The sequence below is a fragment of the Enoplosus armatus genome, chromosome 2 (assembly GCF_043641665.1).
Source record: "Enoplosus armatus isolate fEnoArm2 chromosome 2, fEnoArm2.hap1, whole genome shotgun sequence".
Lineage (NCBI taxonomy): Eukaryota > Metazoa > Chordata > Actinopteri > Centrarchiformes > Enoplosidae > Enoplosus > Enoplosus armatus.
The window spans coordinates 28,610,442-28,633,079 of record NC_092181.1 but is presented as its reverse complement, the minus strand read 5'-3'; the positions used below and the strand labels follow the sequence as shown (position 1 = coordinate 28,633,079).

Below are 22,638 nucleotides of genomic sequence, written 5' to 3'. Positions count from 1 at the left end.
CCGCATAGCAATGAAAATGTATGGAGTGTTTTCTAATAATATCCCCTAAAGGAAGCATATATAAGGTGAATATTATTGGTCCAAGCACAGAACCTTGTGGAACTCCATGACTGACTTTGGCGTACATGGAGGATTCATCATTAACATGTACAAACTGAGATCCATCTGATAAATACGACTTAAACCAGCTTAGTGCGGTTCCTTGGATGCCAATTAAATGTTCCAGTCTCTGTAATAGGGTATGATGGTCAATGGTGTCAAATGCAGCACTAAGATAAGTCCCTTGTCTGATGCAGTTAGAAGGTCATTTGTAACTTTCACCAGTGCTGTCTCTGTGCTATGGTTTCTGCCCCTTAAAAGGAAGTTTTTCCTTGCCACTGTCTCCAAAGTGCTTCTCATGGTGGGAACTGTTTGGTCTCTGTAATAACATTATAAAGAGTCGGTCTAGACCTGCTCTATTTGTAAAGTGTCATGAGATGACTTTTGTTGTAAATTAGCACTATATAAATAAAATTGAATTGAATTGAATTGAATAGATGAGGGACACTCTTGGTCTTCAGGTCCAGAAACAGAGCTGACTCTGGGCCAGTTACTGTGGTAACAGACACTGTGAACTACCCTGCTCACTAAGTGTCTCTCTGTCTCCGACACTGTTTCATGTCCTCATTCAGTCCTCGTCAAGTGTAGTCTTTAGAAACATCAGATATATCAAATATGATCAGTCATCGATGTGAGAACAGAGACAGATCTGTGGACATCGTGGATTCACCCTCAGAATCAGATCTATACTCTGTCCCTCTTTCTAACAATGTGTCTCTGTACATTAAGGCAGCTGTCAGGTTTCAACAGGTCCCCTGAGACATTTAGTGTACGTTACTGAAGAAATCACTGTTTAAATCAAACATCTGTATGAAGCTTCAGACGCAGAAGAGTTAGTAGAAGAGTATTGGTTAGTCAGCACATCATGTTGGAGATGATGTGAGGATGATTGTGGTGCAGCTGGAAACACTTGAAGACTTTAAAACTGGACTGAATGTAGTTTAAAACCACTGCCCTGGACCCTCTGTCTACTTACATCATCACCATGTCAACACATTAACTCAAGTATTGAAGGCCTTAAGACCAGATTTTCACCCGGGCCTCTTTGTAAGACAGGGTCCTCGTGATCGAGTAAAACTGCAGGAGCCACCTTAAAGTTTATAAAATGCTTTATTTTAGAGCTTATCCCCAAACAGATGTAGAATGAATAAAGTTCCCACAAACTCATCACCACACAGTGAACCTTTGGGGCCCTAATCCAGCGTCGCTCAGCGCCTCCTGGTGGTTGAACATCGCAAAGACAGCTCAGAGGATCAGCACTGTGTAACTCAGGAGGTCATAGGCCAGACCTGCTTCAGTTTGTGAACAAAGAGCAAAAATATCTTCCACTTTCAAAGTCAAAAAGTTTAAAAAACATTTTTAAATTGAGAAAATAAATCAGGTCTGCTCAGATCCAGAGTCTGACGAGGTCTTGCAGGAACAGAGAAAATCCTCCAAATGAAGCTGAATCCAGACCAAATTATATCAGGACTGAAATAATTCATCAGTTCATCAGCTCAGAGTCCATGAATTCATCAACACATCAGTTTTCAGATGACCGAGCATCCTTAAAAGCACCAACAGAGGGTTTTCTAAACACTACACACTCAGCGTGTACTTACATACTGATGTTCACAATAGAAATATTAATATATAACTAAATGATCATTAATGATCAGCTCATAATTAAAAACTGTTCAATCTAAATATTTATACTTTATTTCTCTTTTTCACATTTGTAAAGACACATTTTTAAATTCTACATAGTTAATGTTGTGATGCAACGTGACATCATCCCGTCACATGACAGATGGACTGTGAAGTAAACACGGTTTGTAGTTTTTTCCTTTTCCACATTTTTTGGCACTTTTTGTTTTTTAAAATCATAAAGTGAAACCGAACAAAAACAAAAAGATACATTCATATGACACACAAGACTCACACGCGCGCACACACACACACACACACACACACACACACACACACACACACACACACACACACACACACACACACACACACACACACACAATCACCTGAACATCTCAATGTCTGATGACATCATCATCATCAAAACTATTCAGTCATAATTCAACAACAATATTATGGATTTCTTCCTCTAATTTTGCAAATTATTCTCATAACATTCAGAATCTTTTCTCAAAATATTCAGACTTTATTCTGGAAACACTGACTCTAGATCAGTTACTGTGTGAAGAGTCTGAATGGACACTGTTGTTGTTTACATGATGTCGAGTGACACATGATGTGTGTGTTTGTATAATAGGGCTGGATGATTGAACGAACATATCGGCGTCCATCGGCAATTGTTTTTTTTGGGCGATTTTTGTCATTTTATTTAGTTGATTTAATGATCTGTGAAGAATGGGTGAGAGCCGCTGCTCAGCGACAGACTCTCATTCAGCGAGCTAACACAGTGGCTAACCCAGTGGCTAACACAGTGGCTAACGTTACAGCCAGAATATTTGCACATCTAACGCGGTGGATTATTAGTTGGTGACTGCTGGAACAGTGGAAAGACTAACCAAGTTTTAGTTTGTTTTTGTGGCGTTTGAAAGTGTGTCTTATGGTGAGTTCACAAGGCAATAAGCTAGTCTCAGTCCGGTGGAAGAGAGAAACTTGAATTCAGAAGGTATGCGGTTGTATTTTTCTGTTTAATAAGGAAAGTAGCTGTAAGAGTATTTCATTTGACATGTGAGTTTATTTATTAGACTAATAAAAGCTAAGAGAGTTTGTGGAGCGTAGCGGATTCGCTGTTTGCACACATCTCCCAGCTGAAACTATGTTGCCGGCTCGCTGCACAAACACACCTGCACGAATACATCGGCAAGCTGTAAAGATTTAACATATCGCCCTAGAGTGTGTGTACTTGTACAGCTATCTTCGTGAGAACCAATTTTGAGTTTTACACCTTAGAAGTGAGGATATTTTAGCCGGTCCTCACTTTCAGACAGACCTACAAAGGGCTGTTTGAGGGTTCAGACTTGATTTTAAAGGTTCAGGTTAGGGAATGCATTATGTCAATGAAGGTCCTCACAAATATAGAAGTACAAAGGTGTGTGTGAGTGTGAATGAGAGAGACAGTCATGTGACAGTCAGTCGTCTTTTGATTGGTGGACGTCCAGACTGACGACCTGCAGCTCCGTCAAGTTGCTGCTGCTCTGCTGACTGATCACCATCTGAACAACAGACAGACAAAGTCATGGAGGAATACTCTGTAGTACTTCTGAGGTACTTCTGTGGTACCTGCAGTATCTGTGGTATTTCTGTGGTATCTGTAGTACTTCTGTTGTATTTGTGGTATCTGTAGTACTTCTGAGGTACTTCTCTGGTACCTGTGGTTTCTGTAGTACTTCTGTTGTATCTGTAGTACGTCTGTAATATCTGTAGTATGTCTGTAGTATCTGTAGTGCTTCTGTTGTATCTGTGCTATCTGTGGTACTTCTATTGTATCTGTAGTATCTGTAGTACGTCTGTGGTATCTGTAGTACTTCTGTTGTATCTGTAGTACGTCTGTAGTATCTGTAGTACGTCTGTAGTATGTCTGTGATATCTGTAGTACATCTGTGATATCTGTAGTACTTCTATTGTATCTGTAGTACCTCTGTGGTATCTGGAGTACTTCTGTGGTATCTGGAGTACTTCTGTGGTATCTGGAGTATCTGTGGTAGTTCTGTTGTATATATGCGATCTGTGGTATCTGTAGTAGTTCTGTTGTATATATGCTATGTGCGATATCTGTAGTACTTCGATTGTATCTGTAGTACTTCTGTGGTATATGTAGTACTTCTGTTGTATCTGTGGTATTTGTAGTAGTTCTGTTGTATCTGAGATATCTGTAGTAGTTCTGCTGTATATATGCTATCTGCAGTATCTGTAGTACTTCTGTGGTATCTGTGGTACTTCAGTGGTATTTGTGGTACTTCTATGGTATCTGTGTTCTTACAGGGTGGAGTTGGACTGCAGACACCGGGATCTGAGCGCCGACTGGAGGCAGCGAGGTGAGGAAGACCTGCGGCAGAGAACCTGAAAGACATAAAATATATTTATATACATACATATATATATATGTATGTATATACTATATGTATATACTACTACTGATGAGGAGAAACAAGGACTTTTATTCATCTGCTGTTTTGTGCTTCACGGAGACATGGCTGGGGGAAAGAACTCCCGACGCGGCGCTGCAGCTGGACGGATTCCAGCTACTCCGAGCGGACCGCGACGCGCACCTCTCCGGCAAAACAAAGGGTGGAGGTATTTGTTTCTACATCAACAGCAGCTGGTGTAACGACGTGACAGTGATCCGACGGCATTGCTCTCCTTCCCTGGAAACCTTTTTCATAAACTGTAAACCTTACTACTCCCCCCGTGAGTTCGCTTCATTCATTCTGGTCGGTGTTTACATTCCACCGGAGGCCAACGTGCAGGACGCACAGCGCGCACTCGCCGAGCAGATACTGGAAACGGAGCGGACCAACCCGGACTCCTTAGTTATTGTCCTCGGTGACTTTAACAAAGGTAATCTCAGACACGAACTCCCAAAATACAAACAGTTTATTAAATGCCCCACCAGGGAGGGGAACACTCTGGATCACTGTTACACCACAGTCAGTAACGCTTTTCACGCCGTCACCCGCGCTGCACTGGGACACTCTGACCACGACATGGTCCACCTGATTCCCACATACAGGCAGAAATTAAAACTTTCTAAGCCTGTTGTGAGAACTTCGAAGAAGTGGACTAGTGAAGCTGCAGAGGACCTGAAGGCGTGTTTGGACTGTACTGACTGGGATGTTTTCAGGACTGCTACCAACAGTCTGGATGAGTACACAGAGGCTGTGACTTCATATATCAGCTTCTGTGAGGACTGCTGCGTACCAACTCGGACCAGGGTGAGTTATAACAACGACAAACCCTGGTTCACAGCAAGACTGCGACAGCTGAGGTTGGAAAAGGAAGAGGCGTTTAAGAGTGGCAACAGAGCAGAGTTTAAGGAAGCCAAGTACAAGTTTAGCAAGGCGGTGAGGGAAGCTAAACGACTGTACTCAGAGAGACTACAAAACCAGTTCTCCTCCAACGACTCTGCTTCTGTGTGGAGGGGGCTCAGGCAGTTCACCAACTACAAGCCAAGAGCCCCCAACTCTGCTAACGACCGACGCCTCGCCAACAGCCTCAACGACTTCTACTGTCGCTTTGAAAGACAATGGGACAGTCCTAACACCATCCCCCACACCATCACCCACCAGCTCCAGCCCAACAGCCCCAACCCCCTCATCACACCTGGGGCTGAACTCTCTCACCTCTTACCACCACAACTGCCCCCCACAGTGCCCCCCACTCCTCCAGCATCGACACCTCTGTCTGTCCTTGAAAGAGATGTGAACAGGCTCTTCAAGAGACAAAACCCGCGTAAAGCTGCTGGACCAGACTCCATCTCCCCATCCTGCCTGAAGCGCTGCGCCGATCAGCTGTCTCCGGTGTTCACGGACATCTTCAACACCTCACTGGAGACATGCCACGTGCCAGCCTGCTTCAAGGCCTCCACCATCATCCCCGTCCCCAAAAAACCAGGGCCCACTGGATTAAATGACTACAGACCCGTCGCCCTGACCTCTGTGGTCATGAAATCATTTGAACGCCTGGTTTTGTCCCACCTCAAATCCATCACAGACTCTCTGCTGGACCCCCTGCAGTTCGCCTACAGAGCCAACAGGTCTGTAGACGACGCCGTCAACCTGGCTCTACACTACATCCTCCAGCACCTGGACTCCGCAGGATCCTATGCCAGGATCCTGTTTGTGGACTTCAGCTCTGCCTTCAACACGATCGTCCCGGCTCTTCTTCAGGACAAGCTCTCCCAGCTCAACGTGCCTGACCCCACCTGCAGGTGGATCACAGATTTCCTGTCTGACAGGAAGCAGCACGTGAAGCTGGGGAAACACGTCTCTGACTCGCGGACGATCAGCACCGGCTCCCCTCAAGGCTGCGTTCTTTCTCCTCTACTCTTCTCCCTCTACACCAACAGCTGCACCTCCAGTCACCAGTCTGTCAAGCTCCTGAAGTTCGCGGACGACACCACCCTCATCGGACTCATCTCTGGAGAGGATGAGTCTGCCTACAGGTGGGAGATTGACCATCTGGTGACCTGGTGTAACAGCAACAACCTGGAGCTTAACGCTTCAAAGACAGTGGAGATGGTTGTTGACTTCAGGAAGAGCGCAGCCCCACCCGCCCCCATCACCCTGTGTGACTCTGCAGTGGACACTGTGGAGTCCTTCCGTTTCCTGGGCTCCATCATCAGCCAGGACCTCCGGTGGGAGCTGAACATCAGCTCCGTCATCAAGAAAGCCCAACAGAGGATGTACTTCCTGAGGCAGCTGAGGAAGTTTAACCTGCCACAAAAAATGCTGGTTCACTTCTACACTGCCATCATAGAGTCCATCCTCACCTCCTCCATCACCGTCTGGTACGCTGCTGCCTCCACCAAGGACAGACGCAGACTGCAGCGTATCATCCGCTCTGCAGAGAGGGTGATCGGCTGCAACCTTCCATCTCTTCAGGACCTGTACTCCTCCAGGACCCTGAGGAGAGCAGGGAAGATCGCTGCCGACCCCTCCCACCCCGGACACCATCTGTTCGACCCCCTCCCCTCTGGCAGGAGGCTGCGGTCCATCAGGACCAAAACCTCCCGCCACAAAAACAGTTTCTTCCCCTCTGCAGTCAACCTGACAAACTCTCACTGACCCCCCCCCAGAACACAAACACAAGCTATACGTTATATTAACGTACATCACCCCTGTCCCCACTGCGTTACATTAACGCACTCACCCCCCCACTGGACACTTTATCTGGACACTTTACTTTATTCTGGTCACTGCACTGTTGTTATTTATCTTATCTTATTTTTTTTATTTTCTTTATTTTTATTTTTATTCTTATTCTTATTTTAGCTTTTATATTCTACTTATTTGTTATCAAAACAATAGCACCTTCAGACCACAGCAAATTCCTTGTAATGTATGTTACTTGGCAATAAACAGTTTCTGATTCTGATTCTGATTCTGATTCTGATATATGTATATATACACATATATACATATATATTTATATATTTATATTTATATTTATAAATATAAATATGCTGGGGGACTTCCCATGATGACTTCCCATGATGCACTGAGCTTTCTTCCTCTCCCTCCTCATCTTCCTGGTACGCCTGGGTGCTGCTGCCGCCATGGGCCTGCCTGACTCTCATCACTACATTTATTATGTTTAGTCGTAGATCTGTTACTATTAAAGCTGCTATTATTAATCTCAGCTAATATTACAGCTATTTCTACTGTTAGTGCTGCCATACATCTTTGCCTGCCTACCTGTCTGTCTGTCTGTCTGTCTGTCTGTCTATCTGTGTCTCTACATCTATCTCTCTGTCTCTGTCTCTCTCTCTCCCTCTCTTTCTCTCTCTCTCTCAAACCCAACCGGTCAAAGCAGATGACCGCCCACCTAGAGTCTGGTTCTGCTCGAGGTTTCTGCCTCTTAAAAGGAAGTTTTTCCTTGCCACTGTCGCCAAAGTGCTTGCTCATGGTGGGAACTGTTGGGTCTCTGTAATAACATTATAAAGAGTCGGTCTAGACCTGCTCTATTTTGTAAAGTGTCATGAGATGACTTTGTTGTGATTTGGCGCTATATAAATAAAATTGAATTGAATTGAATTGAATAAATGTATGTATGTGTGTGTGTGTGTGTGTGTGTGTGTGTGTGTGTGTGTGTGTGCACATATCCGTAGAAGCAGGGCCGTACCGGGGTCATGTGAGTGGGCGTGGCCCGTCTGGGGGAAGGTGTTGAGGACGGTGAGGCTACCATCGCCCAATGAGGGCGTCGGTGCAGCGTACATCACCGTGTGACTGCCCGGGTACATCATGTGACCTGCCACTGAGGAGGACGAGGAGGGCGAGGAGGAGGAAGAGGAAGAGGACGAGATGATGCAGGCAGGAAGACTGGCTGCAGAGAGAGAGACAGACAGAGAGAGAGACAGACAGAGAGAGAGAGAGAGAGAGAGAGAGAGAGAGAGAGGCAGACAGACAGACAGACAGACAGAGAGACAGGTGATGTCTCTGTTTCATGCTGAGGACCTGGTTCTACTGTCTCCTACTGAACAAGCAACAGCTGGACACAGAATGTGATATTTGCCGTCAGGAGAAGAAACACCAGTTTATCATCAGTAATCACGACATTGATCACAGTATGAGTTATAACCTGTTTCGACATGGCAGTGAATGCACTACAAGAAAAGCTCAGAGCTCTAAATGCAATTAATAGAACATTTTATAATGAAATCCATTTGTGTCAACAGTGTCATCAGCCCACTGGTACATCTTGTACTTGCATGTAGAGCAGAGTGAGGCAGATACACATTGATCACACTAAAATCCAGAGCTAAGCCCAGAAGAGTCCCCTATGTCAGCTGGTACTGAGACTAACTGCCCCCTCTCAGACTCACAACACCAGTGTTTCCCAATAATTAGCTAGACTCTGGCCAGTTTCATGATGAACACAACAAAATAATAACAAAAAAGATCTGCTGCAACCGAGAGGCACTTAGTGATGGCGATGGTGGCCTTTGTACAATTTCCTCCCGGGGATCAATAAAGTATTTCTGATTTTGTTAGAGGACACCTGGTCTTTAGCTAACTTGGGGTATGGTCTCACCTGTGGAGGAGGCGGGGATGTGGATGTCAGAGCTGCTTTGATTGGTGGAGGTCTGCTGACTGTTGGGCTGAACCTGGATGGTCTGTAGCTGCTGAGAGACTCCGCCTCCTGATGAACACACAGGTGAGTGACATCATCAATCATTATCAATGTTAATGTATAAATCTGAATATTAAGTATATATATATATGTATATATATATATATGTATATATATATATATATATATATATAGGGAGGGAAGACTGACTTCACCCAGGTGAAGGCGGAGCCCATCTCCTCACCTGGACTGGATTCACTGACTGAGCTGTTTTTTTATTGATTATTGCCTGAACTGAGCTGAAAAGAAAAACAGAGCACTGACATCAGATCAGTTCTCTATGGCCCTGTTTACACCTGGTATTAACATCCATCCTGATATGACAGTCAACGTTATTAGCTTAAGCCTATGGCATTTTACACTGCATAAATTAGCCTAGCAGCTAGCAGACTTTTAACAAATTTTTTCTTTCTCATAACTCTTCCAGTCTCTGTGTGTCCCGACAGAACACCATGGTCGAATTTCAGCACCACGCAACGTAACGAGTTGTCGGAGACGGAGATGGTGGCGGAGAGTATAATATGGTGAGTGCAGGTGTATTTATGAATGTCTATCTGTCTATATCTAATTCTTCTAATTCCTACTGTCTCTCTTGTCAGGAAGTGGCATATTGAGCAGCCAGCACCGCACATTCTTTCTTTTCCCCCAGAATGAGGGGTAATTTCTCCCTTTACGTCAGATTTCGGAATACTGGGCACTTATGTTCAAATTTTGGAAAAAACTCCTCTGATATTTTTCTATTTTTGATGTTCTGTTTGAAGTGAGTGCAGTTCTGTCTCTACAGTTCCTTCATCACAGTGACAGCACTGAACATCGTCAGGGTCTTTCTCAGGTTCTCATCAGTTACTGTGGTCACTCAGTCTGAACATCGTCCGGGTCTTTCTCAGGTTCTTATCAGTTACTGTGGTCAGGTAGTCTGAACATCGTCAGGGTCTTTCTCAGGTTCTCATCAGTTACTGTGGTCACTCAGTCTGAACATCGTCAGGGTCTTTCTCAGGTTCTCATCAGTTACTGTGGTCAGGTAGTCTGAACATCGTCAGGGTCTTTCTCAGGTTCTCATCAGTTACTGTGGTCACTCAGTCTGAACATCGTCAGGGTCTTTCTCAGGTTCTTATCAGTTAATGTGGTCAGGGAGTCTGAACATCGTCAGGGTCTTTCGCAGGTTCTCTAGGTTTCTAGTTTGTGTTGTGAGCGTGTGACATCATTCCAATATGTGATGTGTTTTTCTTTTTCTTTAGTTATAATTTGGTTCGGTCTAATCTTCTGAGTGATGGTGTAACTGCTCTGAGGCTGGCTGGGGTTTGTGATGTAAGAAGGTGAAATGTCAGCCAGCCTCAGGACCAGTTGGCTGAGGGGACTCCTCTTTATGTTCAACTCCTGGCAGAGACTCTAAGACAGACGGTAGAATATGTTGCACATGTTGCCTGCCAATAAAAACATAGTTCTCAATTCATGCTACTTTCTCATCTCTTCATTTTAATACTTTACATACAATGCTGTTAAGAATAGTTAAATAAATACATAAATAAATAATGATACACGATAAATAGAAGGCTTCAAAATAGACCCCATGATTGGTTATCGGCCGATACTGCTTCCAGTGATTGGCTCCTAAAATTCTGATAGGGGTGCCCTTAGAATGCACCCAAGACGCATTGAGATCTGATCTCTGAGACCACATTCAGAGGGGGTTTAACAAAGCTTTATTTAAACTTCACAGCTCATAAACTGCAAGCTGCGCGACTAACTGAGCTAATTAGCTAATGGCAGCTACAGTTAGCGGTTACTTTAGCAACAAGTAAAGCTTTCTGTCCATCAGGAAACTCCGTAAATCACAGAGAGTTGAGGCAGAGCAGCCGGAGGACGTCAGAGGGAAAACAGAAAATATTTTCTCCATAAAATGACCCAATGACCAAAATCAGAAGGCTTGTTTCCAGGTGTGAACAGGGCCTGTTTCAGCAGGTGTCAGTTAGTCTTTACAGTCCTGAAGCTGCAGAGGAACACACACACACACACACAAATTTCTCAGGTGGGCGTGGCAGCTGACCTGACAGTGACACGGTGGCGGGGAGGCGGAGCAACGTGGTCGGCTGTGTGTGCTGAGCATGCAGCGTGGCAGCAGTGCCTGGGGCCATGGGACCCTGCATGGCCAGAGGCTGGCCCTGCAGCTGGCTGAGGGGGATGGTGTGGGTGCCAGGGGGCAGCGGGGCACCTGTGGACAGGTGAGGGAGGGGGGCAGGGCCAGAGACAGGTTAGCTACTTACAAACTGAGCACAAGCCGGTCTGAGGGAAGCTGAGAGGTCAGAACATGACCAGTGAACATTTGCTGGTTATCAATCAATTTTGTCACATGCAATCAAAGTAGAATGACAGCAAAATGCAATTCCTTGGATTAATTGATTACTCAATACAATAATCATCAGATTACTGTCAATAATCACCATCATCACATGATGTCTGTATGACTCAGCACAGACTCTCAGAGCGACAAGTGGGCTCCGCCCTCCTACCTGACATCAAGGTGAAGCCTCCGGGAAGCACCGTCTTCAGCACCGTCCCATTGGAGGAGGAGGGCGGTTGCCAGGATGGGGCGCTGGTCTGCACCTGCATGGACACTGTGGACAGGGAGGAGGAGGAGGAGGAGGAGGAGGAGGAGGAGGGTGTGGTCTGTGTGTTGCCGGGCAGGTTGGACATGGTGAACGCTGGTTTGATCAGATCCTGCAGGAAGAGACAGACAGGAGGAATGAGGCTGAGCAGAGTCATATAGGCAGGAAGGCACAAACTCTACCTGAAAACACCTGAGACTCAGCAGCCAATCAGCATCAGCTGCAGTTCCTCTAATGTCCTCTACACGCTGCTGTGACAAAACTGTGCTAAACAGCCACAGTTACTGTTTTACTGCATTCACATGGACGAGAGCAGGACGGTGAAATAGTGTGAGGTGAGAATACTATCTCTCCGACCGTCCGTGTGTCTAGCTAAAACAGAGTCAGTTACTGATGCTCGGGACATCCCTTGATTAATTATCTGAGTCTGAACACTGTTGCTACAGCTAGCTGCCATCAGCTCAAATGACATTTTTGTATTTGACATTTTTGTAATATTTGTACAGCGTATATCTGCTCAGCCGTCCTACGTGGCTCTAAAGTTATTGTCACAGGGTTCTATTTCAACTCCTCAAAACAAAAAACAAAAAACTGGAAAAACACAGGCTTAGCCAGAAAATACTATGATGGTGTGATTTATTGCACAGACCTCCCAAATGGTGAGAATATAATATATTCTCTAATCTATATATAAATCAAAATTACTCTCTATATAGGATTTTAAAAAAATCCTCAACAACTCAGATATCTTCAAAACAAAATCGAAAAAAAGAAATACAATCCAATATGCTCTCAAGGTTCAGTATATGTTACCTTCTATGTAACTCAGGTAAGACTGCCTGATCCAGGGCCAAGGCAGCATCTTTTAAACCCATTGCCCCTCCCATTAGGCTTAATAATTACATAAGAAAAATACAATTTAGACCTTTTGTTACAAGGCATTTGCAGTTTCTTAAACCCACGTATATTTTGAATATGAATTATCTATATTTTCCTAAACATTTTCCTCAGTTCAAAACAAGTGATTTGAAACAAAGCCCATCCTATTTAACCTGTTCTGCCCGTTTTGCCAACCAAACTTGTTGATGGGTGACGACAGGGTGAGTATGCACCACATCTCCACGTGAATATATGCATAAATGATAACAGAACAACCAAGTGTGTCAAATGACCAGGGGAACAACTGCACAGTCTTTGGTAATGTGATCTATGAATTGGCATTGCTTTTCAGCACCAATCAGTCTGACAGAAACCACTAAAAACATCTTCATTGTCATTTAAAATCAGAGCAACGAGAACGTTCATACTGTGACTGCCACTTCCTGTTCACACACTATGAATTACGTGTTCATTGTTTAAATAAAATGACAGACCTGCAAAAGCCAACACCCAATATATTCACCCCATTGCACAGCCCTACTCTGAACGTGGCGTTACCTTGGCGACCTCCGAGCAGCTGTCGGCCTCAGACACCTGGTAGGTGAGGTCGGTCTCCTCAAAGCCTGTGGCGCTCATCCTCTGGTCAGAGGAGGGGTCTGAGCGAGGCGGGGAGTCCGGAGAGTTGAGGCAGGTCTGGATCAGAGCTTTCCCCGTCTCTGACGTGATCATCGGCTGCAGCTTCCTGGTGGCGAAGGTGTACACGTGACCTGTTTCACTAGCAACCAGCAGCAACACCTGAGTCCCAGTCAACGTAGACAACTCGTACGCCTGCAGGAGGGAGAGCAGATCTGAGGAGGGTGCTGACTGATTGTTTGACACCTCAGCAGGTAAACGGGCTGGACTTTGGATTACCATAATTACGTCACGGTTTGCACTATCGGTAAAAAAAATAATTATGGTAATCCAAAGTGCGCTTGGACAAACATGTCTCCTACGACACACTCTGTGTTAAAGGGTTAAGATCAACAGAAATATTTCTCCAATGTTACTCAACTAAAAGGCCATTGGCCAGCTGTCACTTTCACTGCAGTGAGCTCAGGTGAGGCGAACTCTGGTCGCTACAATGCCAGGACTCGACAGTAATGGTTGCCAGGTTACCATTGGCAACAAATGTTTGGCCTTTGGTTGATATCAGTGGCAACCACTTTTCAACTTATCTAAAAGCAGGGACAGCAAACAGCAACACGAGCACCCCAACATAAAAAAGACAGAACAGACAAAGAAGCTTTTTGAGGGGTCTGTGACGATCATGACAGCTGACATGACTGCTGGGGGGCACGTTCGCTGTCAACACTGACGTATCAGATAAAACACGAACTACAGACAATGTTGTTCGGTTACTGTAGTAAATCTTTTTAAACATTGTTCATTATTAAGTTTATGTGTAACTGTCTCTTAACTTCTCAAAATATAAGGTGACTACAACCCCTGCTGACATACTGCGGTAAGCGTATTGCTTCATTTCCGGTGTCTGTGTCACTGGTAGCGTGTGTGTTTGGCTGCAAGTTAAATTAAGTTTGTTATATATTTCATTACAACGGCTAATCATCCACTAGCCACTTAAACATACACTAGTTCTGCTTCGCACTCATAGCGCTCTCCTTTTAGCAACTTTTTCACTAATCTCAGTTGTTTACACACTATTCTGTCTGTTATTAGCTTAGCAGCTAGCGATGGCTTCTCTCTCTCCTTCTCACTCTCCTGCTCTGTCCTGCTCGGTGTGTCAGATGTTTAGTTATTCCCCCGCCTCCTTTAGTGATAGTGGTAAATGTAATAAATGTAGCTTATTTAGTGTGCTGGAGGCGAGGCTCAGCGAGTTGGACGCTCGGTTCCGCACCATGGAGACGGCTGTAGTCAGCCAGTCCCCAGCAGCCGGTGTGGACCAACTCAGTGTAGCTCCTGATAGCCGTCCCCCTGCAGTTCTGGTACTTTTTTTCACCCTGGAATTACTTTCAGTCAGACATCGTACAGTTGCGCAGCAACTTCTAGGACGCATTGTTTACTTCAGAGATCAGCTGATCGCTCTGAAGCCGGCCGGCTTGGAGACCAGAACATCGGCGATCCCTGCTGAAAGAGAAAAACACACAGAGATGCAGAGGAGGAACGAAGCGACGAGGGAAGTGAGGTGGGCCGAGACAACAGAGGCTTATGGAGAAAAGTAGATATAAGCCGTGTCTCCCCTCTGTCATCATGGGCAATGTCAGATCACTGGCAAACAAGACACGGCGTGTGACGTCATTCACTCCGCCATGGCCCGTTTACAGACTCAACACCTGAATGCATTCATTGCTATTTTGGGTGACTTCAACCACGTCACCATGGCTAAGACACTTCCCACCTTCACACAGTATGTGAGCTGTCCTACTAGAGAGCAGAGGACCCTGGACTTGCTGTATGCTAACGTAAGGATGCATACAGCTCCTCTCCCCTCCCCCCTCTGGGTAGGTCAGACCACAAGGGGGAACTGGGGGAACTGAAGGTAAAGATCAGGGAGGCCAAGGAGAAGTACAGGAGGAAGCTGGAGTGGAAACTCCAGCAGAACAACATCAGGGAGGTCTGGAGTGGAATGAGGACCATCATGGGTTACAGGCCAACCAACAACAGAGGAGTTGAAGGCAGTGTGGACCGGGCCAACGAACTGAATCTGTTTTTCAACAGATTTGATACTCCCCCTCCTCCTCCTCACAGCCCCCCATCCTCCTGTGAGGCTGACGGCACTCTCCAACCTGACGACACCACCCCTCCCCCGCCGGTCATCTCTACAGTGTGCTTCACTGCTGACCATGTTAGGAGACAGCTGATGAGACTCCACTCAAGCAAGGCTGCAGGCCCTGATGGTGTCAGCCCCAGGGTGCTTAAAGCCTGTGCCCCCCAGCTATGTGGAGTACTTCACCATGTCTTCAACATGAGCCTGAGTCTTCAGAATCAGAATCAGAATCAGAAATACTTTATTGATCCCCGGGGGGAAATTGTACAGTACCAGTGCTCCCATTCAAGAGTAGAAAAGTAGCATAATTTAGAACTAAAAGTATGTACAAAATATAAAAATAAGAAATAGAAAATAAAAAATATACACATTTACAGTATTTAAGTGAAATGAGGTAAAAAAAATACATACAATAACAATGTATATGTATGTATGTGTTGCACTGAAGTGTATGACTATATATGTATTGCACTATATATGTATTGCACTTAAACATTAAGAATAAATAGTGAGGTAGTGTATGAACAGGTGAAGTAGATACAGATTTCCAGTTTCTTCCTGAGTGTCTGACACTCAGAGGGAGGAGTTGAACAGTCTGATGGCCACAGGCAGGAATGATTTCCTGTGTCGCTCTGTTGTACATTTGGGAGGAATGAGTCTCCCACTGAAGCTGCTCTTGTGTCCGACCAGTACGTCATGGAGAGGATGTGAAACATTGTCCAAGATGCCCCGCAGCTTGGACAGCATCCTCCTCTATGACACCACCGTCAGAGAGTCCAGCTCCACCCCCACAACGTCACTGGCCTTGCGGATCAGTTTGTTTAGTCTGTTGGAGTCCGCCACCCTCAGCCTGCTGCCCCAGCATGCAACAGCATAGAGGATAGCACTGGCCACCACAGACTCATAAAACATCCTCAGCATAGTCCAGCAGATGTTGAAGGACCTCAGCCGCCTCAGAAAATAGAGACGGCTCTGGCCCTTCCTGTAGAGGGCATTAGTGTTCTTTACCCAGTCCAGTTTATTGTCTATGTGAACTCCCAGGTACTTGTAGTCCTCTACAATGTCCACACGGACCCCCTGGATGGAAACAGGGGTCATGGGCACCTTGGTCCTCCTCAGATCAACAGTCAGTTCCTTTGTCTTTGTCACGTTGAGCTGCAGGTGGTTCTGCTCACACCATGTGACAAAGTTGTCCACAGCAGCCCTTTACTCCTCCTCATCACCTTTGCTGATACATCCAACTATTGCTGAGTCGTCAGACAACTTCTGAAGATGGCAGGTCTCAGTGCAGTAGCTGAAGTCCGTGGTGTAGACGGTGAAGAGGAAGGGAGAGAGGACAGTCCCCTGCGGGGCCCCGGTGTTGCTGACCACTCTGTCTGACACACAGTGTTGTAAGCGCACATACTGTGGTCTGCCAGTCAGGTAGTTGACAATCCAGGACACGAGGGGGGCATCCACCTGCATCTCCGTCAGCTTCTCACCCAGTAGAGCCGGACGGATGGTGTTGAACGCACTGGAGAAGTCAAAAAACATGGCTCTCACAGTGCTCGCCGGCTTATCCAGGTGGGCGTAGACGCGGTTGAGCAGGTAGATGATGGCATCCTCCACTCCAAGTCGGGGCTGGTAGGCGAACTGAAGGGGGTCCAAGTGTGGCTTGACCAAGGGCCGGAGCTGCTCTAGGACGAGTCTCTCCAGGGTCTTCATGATGTGGGAGGTCAGTGTCGCGGGTCTGTAGTCCTTGGAGCCACTGGGTCGCGGCGTCTTTGGCACAGGAACGAGGCAGGATGTCTTCCACAGCACGGTGACCCTCTGAAGACGTGGTGAAGTACTCCACATAGCTGGGGGGCACAGGCTTTAAGCACCCCTATCACACTAAATCACAATGCAAGTTAGACATTATGATGTTCCGGACCTTTGCTTGAGGAAATTTTCTCTAACTGGACCTCTTCGAATTTTAGTTGAATTCCCCTGCTCTAAGCTGATGCATGCTGGGGCAGCAGGCTGAGGGTGGCGGATTCCAACAGACTCAATAAACTGATCCGCAAGGCCAGTGACGTTGCGGGGGTGGAGCTGGACTCTCTGACGGTGGTGGCAGAGAGGAGGATGCTGTCCAAGATGACCTGCAGCTTGGACAGCATCCTCCTCTCTGCCACCACCGTCCTCTGTCCTCTCCATGACGTACCGGTCAGACACAAGAGCACCTTCAGTGGGAGATTCATTCCTCCCAAATGTACAACAGAGCGACACAGGAAATCAGTCCTGCCTGTGGCCATCAGACTGTTCAACTCCTCCCTCTGAGTGTGACTGACACTCAGAAGAAACAGACTGACTCTGGACCTGCTTCACCTGTTCATATACTACCTATACTTATCATTGTAAATGTGTATATTTTTTATATTTTGTACATACTCTCATTTCTAAATTTATGCTACTTTCTACTCTTGAATGGGAGCACCGGTACTGTATCATTTCCCTCCGGGGATAAATAAAGTATTTCTGACTCAGCCAGAGAGGCTGGGTGACTGTCCGAAGGAAGCATAGCCCTAAGCAGAAGCCCACGGTTCACCACCAACCACTTCATGTTTCTAACAGGTTCTCCCCACTCAGCGACTCACCCGCTGAGAAGCAGATTCTGGTAATTGGCAGCTCCATAGTCAGAAACGTGAAGTTAGCGACACCAGCGACCATAATGAAATGTATTCCTGGGGCCAGAGCGAGTAACATTGAATCATTGAATCCCGGCTCTTCTTCAGGACAAGCTCTCCCAGCTCAACGTGCCTGACCCCCCCTGCAGGTGGATCACAGATTTCCTGTCTGACAGGAAGCAGCACGTGAAGCTGGGGAAACACGTTTCAGACTCGCGGACGATCAGCACCGGCTCCCCTCAAGGCTGCGTTCTTTCTCCTCTACTCTTCACCCTGTACACCAACAGCTGCACCTCCAGTCACCAGTCCATAAAGCTCCTGAAGTTCGCGGACGACACCACCCTCATCGGACTCATCTCTGGAGAGGATGAGTCTGCCTACAGGTGGGAGATTGACCATCTGGTGACCTGGTGCAACAGCAACAACCTGGAGCTTAACGCTTCAAAGACAGTGGAGATGGTTGTAGATTTTAGAAGAGTGCAGCCCCACCCGCCCCCATCACCCTGTGTGACTCTCCAGTGGACACTGTGGAGTCCTTCTGTTTCCTGGGCTCCATCAGCTCCCTCATCAAGAAAGCCCAACAGAGGATGTACTTCCTGAGGCAGCTGAGGAAGTTTAACCTGCCACAAACAATGCTGATTCACTTCTACACTGCAATCATAGAGTCCATCCTCACCTCCTCCATCACCGTCTGGTACGCTGCTGCCTCCACCAAGGACAGGTGCAGACTGCAGCGTATCATCCGCTCTGCAGAGAGGGTGATCGGCTGCAACCTCCCATCTCTTCAGGACCAGTACTCCTCCAGGACCCTGAGGAGAGCAGGGAAGATCGCTGCCGACCCCTCCCACCCCGGACACCATCTGTTCGACCCCCTCTGGCTGCGGTCTATCAGGACCAAAACCTCCCGCCACAAAAACAGTTTCTTCCCCTCTGCAGTCAACCCCCCCCCCCACACACACACACACACACACACACAAACACAAGTTACATACTGCGTTACATTAACACGCCCCCTACTGGACACTTTACCTGGACACTTTCTTTTGGTCACTGCACTGTTTGCTATTTATCTTATCTTATTCTTTTACCTTTATATTTTTACATGCTTGTTGTCTGTCAGATTATATGTTCTATGTTAGTTGGTGTGTACATTTTCAAAAACTATGTCGGACTCCGTAGTTTTCTCTGGGCCCCAATCTGACCAGTGATGATAAGTTTAGCCGCATGTCATCATTCAACCGCTGGCTGTCGAGGTGATGTCCGGCAAACAATGTGGGCTTCGTAGATAATTGGCGGACTTTCTGGAGGAGAACTGGTCTGATGAGGAGAGACGGCATTCATCCCACTTTGGATGGAGCGGCTCTCATATCTAGAAATCTGACCGACTTTATTAGTGAACCAAACCCAGAGTCAGAGGCCAGACCAGGAGGCAGAGTCGCAGTCCTACACGCTTCTCTGCACTTCCATTAGAGCAGTTACCCACCCAAAACCCCATAATGACTGTGTCTGCCCCCCGACCATTTAAATGAATTCAAATATTAGAGGAGTATTAGTAGAAGAGAACAAGAACAACCCCCAGGTTTCTCTTCAGCACTGTAGCCAGGCTGACAGAGAGTCACAGCTCTACGAAGCCACGTATTCCTATAACCCTGAGCAGTAACGACTTCGTGAGCTTCTTTAATGATAAAATTCTAACTATTAGAGACAAAATTGATCACCTCCTGTCTTCAGGTGGTACCTTACCTTCAAACACAGGAATCTCAGAACCAGCTGTAAAACCTGATTTCACCGTATTTATCAGATCGATCTCAGTTTGTACACGTTAATCCTCCATGTACGCCAAAGTCATGGAGTTCCACAAGGTTCTGTGCTTGGACCAATGATCTTCACCTTATTTATGCTTCCTTTAGGAGATATTATTAGAAAACACATATATTTTCATTGCTGTGATGATACCCAATTATATCTATCGAATCAAGCCATCAAGCCAAGAACCTCATCAGTTAGCCAAGCTCCAAGGATGCCTTAAGGACATAAAGACCTGGATGACCTGCAATCATCTGATGTTGAACTCGGACAAGACAGAAGTTATTGTTCTCGGCCCTGAACTCCTCAGAAACACAGTATCTAAGGATATTGTTACTCGAGATGGCATTGCCCTGGCCTCCAGCACCACTGTGAGGAATCTCGGAGTTGTCTTTGATCAGGATATGTCCTTTAACTCTCACGTAAACCAAACTTCAAGGACTGCCTTCTTTTACCTCCGTAACATTGAAACATCAGTTAGATCGTGTCTCAAACAGATGCAGAAAAATTAGTCCATGCATTTGTCACGTCTAGGCTGGATTATTGCAATTCCTTATTATCAGGCTGTCCCAATAAGTCCCTGAGGACTCTCCAGCTGATCCAGAATGCTGCGGCACGTGTACTGACAGGAACCAGGAAAAGAGATCATATTTCTCCTGTGTTAGCTTCGCTGCACTGGCTCCCTGTAAAATCCAGAATAGAGTTTAAAATCCTTCTTCTCCCCTACAAAGCTCTTACTGGTCAGGCACCATCATATCTTAAAGAGCTCATAGTACCCTATTACCCCACTAGAGCACTCCGCTCCCAGAATGCAGGGTTGCTTGTGGTTCCTAGAGTCTCCAGAAGCCGAACAGGAGCCAGAGCCTTCAGCTATCAAGCTCCTCTCCTGTGGAATTGGCTCCCAGTTTGGGTCCGGGAGGCAGACACACTCTCTACTTTTAAGAGTGGGCTTAAAACTTTGCTTTTTGAGAACGCTTATAGTTAGGTCTGGCTCAGGCCTGCCTGGACCAGCCCCTAGTTATGCTGCTACAGGCCTATACTGCAGGGGGACTTCCCATGATGCACTGAGCTTTCCTCCTCTCCCTCTCCATCTTTACACATTCATGTCCCTCCAATGCATGTTACTAACTTTATACCTCCCCGGAGTTTCTTTGTGCTTTCTCGTCTCGCAGGTTCCTGTGGATCGTGGTCCTGGTACTCCCGGCTGCTGCTGCCATGGGCCTGCCTGACTCTCATCACTACCGTTATTATTATTAGTCATAGTTCTGTTACTATTAAAGTTGTTATTGCTGTTATTAATCATATCTCAGCTATTATTACAACTGTAACTACTATTATCAGTCATATTTCCATTATTATGATAATTATAGTTGCTATGGCTACTGCTGGTGCTGCTATACATCTCTGCCTGTGTCTCTCTTTCTCTCTCTCTCTCTAATTAGGGTCTCTCTAATAATATTATAAAGAGTCTAGACCTGCTCTATTTGTAGTGTCATGAGATGACTTTTGTTGTGATTTGACACAATATAAATAAAATTGAATTGAATACAACATATTTTCAGTGTCGGCAACCAACAGCTGATGCCTGTTCCCATTAGGAGTCATATTTACTGCTGAGTCACATTTAATAGTCAACTTCAGCAGCATAAAATGGAAATACGCAAGTAAAGCACAAGTACCTCAAAACTATACTTAAGTACAGTACTTAAGTAAATGTACCTGTCTGTCCACACTGAGAGCGCTCTCTTCTTCAGACACTTGAGTCTGAAATGATGAAGACAAATGAAACATATAATTTTAAACTGTCCTCCTGTTTTAACCTCATGTGGTGTCACATCAGCTCAGCAGCTGAGCATCAACACAACCTCAACATGAACAGGTCTGCAGGTCTGTGGACCAGCTGGGTCCCTGACCCCTGTCGTGTTTACCTGTCGGGAGGTTTTCCCTCCACACTCACCTTCTTCATGATCCCAGTCTTCCTCTTGCTGAAAGTTGTGTACCGCCTCAGTTTGTTGTCTATGAACTCCATCTTGATTTTGACTCGTCCTCTGGTTTTCTTGCCGGGTTTGGCTCCTGGCACCCCGGGGCTGACCCCGCCGTAACCCTCGCTCAGGCCTCCGGGGGTTGGGGCTGACCGATGCCCGACCTCCCTCTCGCTCCTCTCCCTCTTCACGCCTCTCCTGTCTCCGCCCGAACCCGCTGTGTCTTCGTCGTCCCCGGAGTCAGAATCCTGGTCGGAGCCGCTGTAAATCACCTCGGTACTGTATTCCTTGTCGTCAAACTGGCCTCCGTCGGTCTCGGAGGTTGTGTTCTGTCCCGGTCCGGCCGTGTTCACTGGGAGGCTGCTGACACCGGTTCCGTTGCCCGCGCGCCCGACTCCGGTTCTGGTGCCCATGCCGGCGCCGCTCCCCACTAGCATTTCCCGCAGGCCCCCCTCCCCCTGGCGGTCCAAAGCTCCTTTGCTAGCGTTTGAAACACCAACACTCCCCCAGTGCTTCGAGCGCCCAGTCCAGGTAGAGTCAGCTAATGACCGCTAGCTGTACCACTAGCTAACAGCAGCTACAGTTAGCAGCAGTTAGCAGTTACTTTCTAAAGCTTTCTGTCCATCAGGAAACTCCGTAAATCACCGAGAATTGAGGCAGAGCAGCCGGAGGACATCAGAAGGAAAACAGAAAACATTTTCTCCATAAAATATGATCCAGTTTCACCAGAATCAATGAATAAAGTTCTAAAAGTTGTGTTTTGTACAGTAATCAGTGAGGCCCGGCCCCCAGAAACACTCCGCTCCACATAAGGAAATGACGAGCAGCGCCCGATTTTATCAGTCCGCCGTGGAATATAGTTCTACATACTTTACGCACTATATTCACACTTCTTGTTAAAAATATCACACCTTTGATCAGAAACGTGACATTAATGTAATCTACATGACATATTATAGAAAATGCCTGAAGTTAATGGTGGCTGTGCGCAGGGATACTAAAAGGAGATGTGTTCTTTCAGACAAGCTAAGGAACTACTT

The 22,638-nt window shown here is 46.4% G+C and overlaps 1 protein-coding gene across 1 annotated transcript; it reads right to left on the bottom strand.

Moving 5' to 3' along the window:
- Positions 1–1,190: 1,190 nt before the first annotated feature.
- Positions 1,191–22,233, bottom strand: LOC139296266 (serum response factor-like). Its single transcript, XM_070918639.1, has 8 exons — positions 21,574–22,233; positions 12,957–13,226; positions 11,424–11,631; positions 10,961–11,125; positions 8,815–8,922; positions 7,906–8,106; positions 4,046–4,125; positions 1,191–3,278 (listed from the first exon to the last, which is right to left on the bottom strand). Exons 1-8 carry the CDS (start codon positions 22,033–22,035, stop codon positions 3,195–3,197), a joined length of 1,578 nt encoding a protein of 525 aa, XP_070774740.1. The 5' UTR covers positions 22,036–22,233; the 3' UTR covers positions 1,191–3,194.
- Between the last annotated feature and the right edge of the window lie 405 nt (positions 22,234–22,638).